Source organism: Anas platyrhynchos, chromosome Z, assembly GCF_047663525.1.
Source record: "Anas platyrhynchos isolate ZD024472 breed Pekin duck chromosome Z, IASCAAS_PekinDuck_T2T, whole genome shotgun sequence".
In the NCBI taxonomy this organism is placed as follows: domain Eukaryota; kingdom Metazoa; phylum Chordata; class Aves; order Anseriformes; family Anatidae; genus Anas; species Anas platyrhynchos.
Window position 1 is genome coordinate 46856902 of NC_092621.1, and position 6226 is coordinate 46863127.

Below are 6226 nucleotides of genomic sequence, written 5' to 3' on the forward strand. Positions count from 1 at the left end.
TATGTGTGATGATTAATTTAATAAAGATTTCAACTTTCACAGGAAACAAACAAATAAATAAATAAAATGCAGGAGGTGGGCTTAAGAGAAGCACAATTTTCATTTAACCAAAACCGAATATTTTATCATGTTTAAAGTGATTTATGAAATATTTTGTTAAAAATAAAAAAGTAATAACATAAATAAAAATTCCATGAGTTTGAAATGAAGTATCATCTATTTCCATGTTTGTGCTTTGAGCAGTTAAAATTAAAGTACTGGAATATTTCTTGGACAGGGAAAAATTTCTAAATTATTAGCAAAAATTTCATTAGAAGAAAAGAACACTGTGAGAAAGCATGTATATTTTACAAATGTTTTCTAAAAGTCCTATAAAAAATAAAAATATTTTGATATAATTCTCATTCCTTTTATTTATTTATTTATTATTTTCCAAGAAGATTCAATGCTGCTCTTGAATAAAAAAATTAAAAGTCTTACTTTATACTTGGGCATCAAAAATCTATCTTAAAAATTTTGGATTCCAGAAAAAGCTTATCTTGCACACAAATAAATTCATTTCCATCTAAAACTGGTTCAGAAATGAGAGTCATGGTGCTTTTTATGTTTTTAAATTTTTTTTCCTGTTTCTACATCACTGTTCTTCAAACTGTTGAGGGCCAGATGTCATTCTAGAATCACTATAATTTCACATCTTGTGAAATCCACTGAATTTAGATTAACTACCTGCCACTACTTGCATTTGAGGCCACTTAAGGCTTGAGTTTGGTCTTTATTCACCTGATCTTAGAGCTTGTTTTTTTGAAAGGTATGATTGAATTAGATACCAAATTTACTAAATTATTTGTCACTATGTATCTCAGAATAGTAAGTAACCCTTCTTCTTTTTCCTGCTTAGTGATTTAAATACCTTAACATATTTGTGATATGTCATTGTTTGCCATATTTTGTAAACACGATGAAAGTGGCAAGGTATGCAATGGCTCCTGGAAACATTAAACTACCCCATTATCTAGAATATATAAGGTTTTTCCTTTCTGTCGCGTTAAAGGGGTGTAGCTGATTAACCGTCACGGGCCCGTTTGGATTCAGAGTACTGAACCAGTCGGACATTCACCAAAACTGGGGGTCCGTTCGGACAATCACCAAAAACGTAATAACCGCCTGGGGGTCCACTCAGACATTCACCAAAAACGTATTAACCACCTGGGGGTCCGTTCAGACATTCACCAAAAATGCATTAACCGTCTGGGGGTCTGGTTAGATTCAGAACACTGAATTATCACGGATAATCACCCTCACCCAAGTCGCATTAATGAAAGCTATCACAATGCAATCAAGTATGGTTTATTACAGCAACAGATAATCAGGTTCTTTTGGATTGCCGGCGATAATGACTGTCTGCAAAAGCAAGCTAGTATGCATGAAATACACGGGTGTTATAGGTGTTACAGATGTGACAGGTGTTATAGGTGTTACAGATGTTATAGGTGTTATAGGTGTTACAGATGTTATAGATGGTATAGATGTTACAGGTGTTACAGGTGTTATAGGTGTTATGGGTGCACAGCCTAGAAATAAACGCGTTGAAAGGATCAAAGACTCTATATAGAGATTTATAAGCAAATATTCAGATCTCACCCAAAGGTGTCCCAATGGGGGGGGAAGAGAGGCTCAGCCCGTCGACTGATCCCAGGAGTCAGGAGGTCCTAAGGATGCTGTATGTCCTCGGGATGGTATCTCCCCTGACGATGGTATCTTCCCTGCCATCCCCTCTCTCTTGGGCCAATTTATATTATTTTCTATCTTTTAGGTGGAGCTTGAGTGGCTCTAGTCAAGCATATCTTAGTTATGATTGGTGTAAAGTTTTCCCGTCTCCGTTTAAAGTAATAGGCTCCGAGAAATTCAGAGCGCATGCTCAGTGAGGGGTGGTCGCACCTTGGAGGCGGGTAGCTTTTGGGATGGAGGTGTGTTTTGGTATTATAATGATATTATAATGAGCAAAAAGAACACTAGGGTACAGCATTTGTCAAAACATGACAGGTCTTTGGCTTAGGGTGGCAAAAAGTGCTGCTTTGTGCACAAGAACAATCGAGGTCCCACCTGATCACAGAGCCTAGCCGTGGTGTCTCCACTCCACTCCATGCTCCGTGGTGTTCCTTAGAGCTAGCACACCAAGTTTCCCCAGCGCGATAGCATCTAAGGTTGGGAGCCGAGGGAACGCTCAGATAATGCAGTTATGCCCTACCCTGAAAGCCTCTTCAATGCTGTACCTTTTTCTTAAAAACGTGAATGTTAGTTTTATTTTCCTAGTTACTTCAGGCATTTACACCACATAATCCACCCCGTGACTATAGTCACTCAAGCTTCACGACAGTTGAAATATGTCGGGGATATCACATACATTCTCGGTTTGAGGTTTATCGAGTGTATGTACATTGTGTAGGGATGCTAAACGTTTCATCATAAACCAGAGTTTAACATACAAACTAAGTGTCAGTATAAAACACAATACAGTGAGTATTAGCAGAACAATAACAGGGTGAAGCATCTTGTTGAAGATTCCCTTGGCAGCTGGCGACCATCCAAACAAAGTGTCCCACCAACGGTGTCTCTCATCTCTCTGCACTCTTTCCATCACTCGATGTATTTCTTGTGCATCATGATGGACAGTAATAAGAGTCTTTTGTCCATTTTCTCGGACTTGTGTCATCAGCTGCTTCAGGTCCTCATGTACCAGCAATTTCTTCACCAAGGTGAGGTTCATTCCAATAGGAGTAGGCAGCAGTTCATGAAGCAGAATATAATTAGATACAATAAGTTGATAAGAAGTGACAGGAGCTGAGTATTTAAAATCACATCCTAGAATTTTGGTAAAATTGCAAACACAAACATTAGAGTGATTACTGGTATCTACCACTGTATCATCTACGACTATAGAATCACAATGAGTTCTCATACAAACACAACCTTTCCCAATATATACAAGTACAGTTTTAAGGGTTTCATTAGGATGTATCTCAAAGTGGCAAATATTTTGCTCAGTGTCAAGACAAATGTCTTGAGATTCCAGTGTGTTACTTTCACAGATGAAACCTTTTTGTTCACGCACAATGCATGCATTTACATCAATTGTTTGCCACTTTCCTCCCTTTTGATGGGCCCATACTTTATGCTCCTTAGGATAAAGTATAGTTCCATTATGATTGAGTCCTAATGCAATAATTGGATATACATTGTATACGGTGGCATTACTTATAGTAAGTATAAAAGCAACAATTTTATCATTTTCTGCATAGTGGGTAAAGTTGACTAATTGCCACCAAGCTTGAAATTCTTTTTCAAATTCTGAAGCGTTATCCCAAATTAATTTTCGAATTTCAGTGGGCAAAGTTCCTCCTTCTCCTTCTCTAATAATAGCTGCTGCTACAGATTGTATCCATAACTGCGCTTGGATACAGCTCAAGGCAAGGGAGGTATTGCCTTGGGCTTTTCCAAGGGCATTTACAATTAATTGATGATCATTTTCCTCAATTTGTTCCCAATGGGGTAAAATATCTGATAGAAGCCATTGATTTGCTCCTAAAGCCAATAAGGATGATTTTATTGGTTGTTCCAATTTCCTTAGGTCATCTGTAGTAGCAGTTACTCTACTCATTAAAACCTCAGCATCAATGCTGTTTAATATACCTAATCCTGTCCCTAGTAACCCAGTTGCATCCCGTGGCACGCGCTGAGATTGTTTTAGAGAACGTCCATGTAACCATGCTAACCAGCCGGTGTAGGCAGTTCTCAGAAAGGTGGTACATTTCGAGTTAATTTCAGAGATATTAATGTGCAGCGCTAGCTCTACCCTTTTTAGGGACCAACTAGGGTTAAAGAGAATTTGTTGTTGTCCCACATTTTTAATTATGTAAGGACCTGTTTTGAAGATGGAGGGAGTTAGACCAATGGGGGGCTGAGTAGGTTCATTTTCAAATATCTGCGGAGGCAGAGGCTTCTTATCCTTTGTAGTCGATGATGTTTCTGTATTAACCATGAATTCAAATAATATTTCTGTGCCTCTGTAACCCCAAAGACAGTACACAATTATAGGTTTAGTGAAAGTAAAATTGTACCAACAATCAAAATTTGGTTCTGTTATTTTAGTACAATCAGTACTATAATTTTGTGGTCTAGTAGAATCAGTGTATACTGTCTTAATTTCAGTAGGCCGATTATGAGTGGATCCATTAGTTATTCGACAACCAATTTGTATTAGCTGGCCAGATGTGGCTTGAAGTTCAGCCATTTTTAGAGAATCATTCCAACTCCATTCATCTTTTGAAAATATTTTGTTTCCCTGTAAAACTAAGGTAGATAAATTTAGGCTCCTTTTGTTCTGAGGTGTTCCAATGATTGTGCTGTATCGTGATAATGCATGATTCCAAGGATCATCATAAGGTGTTATGGTGTCACTGGGTATATTTCTACTTCCATACTGCAGTATATCAAATGTAATGTATGGTGTTAGGTCAGGTGGTGTAGTTGGTTCAGGTTCAACCACATCTATTTTGAATCTGAATAGTAGTCCTGTACACCGTGACTGCGACAGGCCTGAACCTGAGCAGTGTTGTTGCCATATACAAGTTACAATAGTGGGTTCTATCAGGGTAAAATTATACCAACAATCCCACTCATCTGTAGCACAGGATTTTGTAGTCACTTGATTTCCAGATATTGTTATTAATGTGGCTTTCTCATGAGTTGAGCCATTAACCATTCTACACCCCACTCGGATTTCTTCTCCTGTTCTTCCTTTTAGAAGTGGAAGCCATCTCTCATCCCAGCCCCACTCATGTCTCGAAAACACCTCAGTTCCATGCATAACCACAGTAGCTAAGTTTAATTTTTCCTTTAAGGCCTGTGTTCCCAACATCCCAGTGTATTTAACATAGGCTTGGGACCACAGCCAGCCTGGTTCTCCTTGGCTGTAAACCAGAAGTGATTGCATCAAGGTCAGGGCGGAGCAAAGTATTATTAATCCAAACTGTTGATTCATCATCTTCCAGCTGTCCATATGCTGTTCGCTCAGGGTTCCTGTAAACATAAAAAGAAAGAAAAGCATGCTCGGTTGTATTCAACCGGCAGGGTCAGAAAGAAGGTGATATCCACCGGGTGCTGATCCGGTGTGTTTTTCCTGAACAATCTTTAGCTTCCCATGCATAGGGATTTTTGGGAGTAGTTAGTGTCATGGGTACTATTCCAATCTGAGGCATTTTTACCAGCACAGGCTGTCCAGGAGAAAATCCTACAGTGTGCTTTTCCATTTTGGTATGATGCTTTTCTGTTTCAGTATAGTGTTTTGGAGTGATGGTGGTAGAAGATGCACAGAAGGCTTTCATTTTGGGGCAGCCATCTCCACTCCATCTATTATTTATTTGATAGATGGCGTCATGTAACCGCAAATGCCATCCAGATTTGTGAATATTTGCGAAACGCTTGACCAATCCATTAATGCGTTCTACAATACCATTTGCTTGAGGATAATAGGGGGTGTGGAATACCCATCGGATCCCTTCCTCTCTGGCCCAGTCCTGTACCACTGCAGCTGTAAAATGTGAACCATTATCACTTTGAATTTCTTCAGGTAGGGGGAGTGTACTGGACCATCCTTTTAGTCCTTTTACCGTGTTTTCCCCAGTAGCTGATGCAAAAGCAGCAGCCATAGTGAGACCAGATATTACCTCTACTCCTACTAGAACATACTTCTTCCCTCCTGATGATCGCAATGGGTCGATGTAATCAATCTGCCAGGAGTGCCACAATGTTTTCCTGTCCCGAATGTGCAAGGGAGGTGCCTTACTTGGATGGTCCTTGTTAAGCCGTAAGCGACATTGGGAGCAGGCAGTCACCACTTGTTCACACAGTTTGACTGATACAGGCCATCCTCGAGCTATACCTTCCCGGTATAAGTCAGCCCGTCCGGTGTGGCCACGCTTAACATGTAACCATTCGAGCAACCGTTCCCATTCTTGGTTATCATTAGTGAGATCAACTTGACGCAACCGTGTGAGGCTATCTACCTGCTGATTGAATTGGGCAGCTACAGTGTTCGACTGATCATGTCCTTTTACCCATCCTATATGTAGTGTTCGCTGTTTTCCTATCTCTAACAGTTGTTTCCAACTTTCGGTTTGCCAGACTGGAACTCTATTTACCTGCCAATCATTAACTGCCCAGTGAC

The 6226-nt window shown here is 39.7% G+C and overlaps 1 protein-coding gene across 1 annotated transcript; it reads right to left on the reverse strand.

Moving 5' to 3' along the window:
- Positions 1–2193: 2193 nt before the first annotated feature.
- On the reverse strand, positions 2194–5107 carry LOC140000725 (uncharacterized). Its single transcript, XM_072031385.1, has one exon. It carries the CDS (start codon positions 5105–5107, stop codon positions 2369–2371), a length of 2739 nt encoding a protein of 912 aa, XP_071887486.1. The 3' UTR covers positions 2194–2368.
- Positions 5108–6226: the final 1119 nt, after the last annotated feature.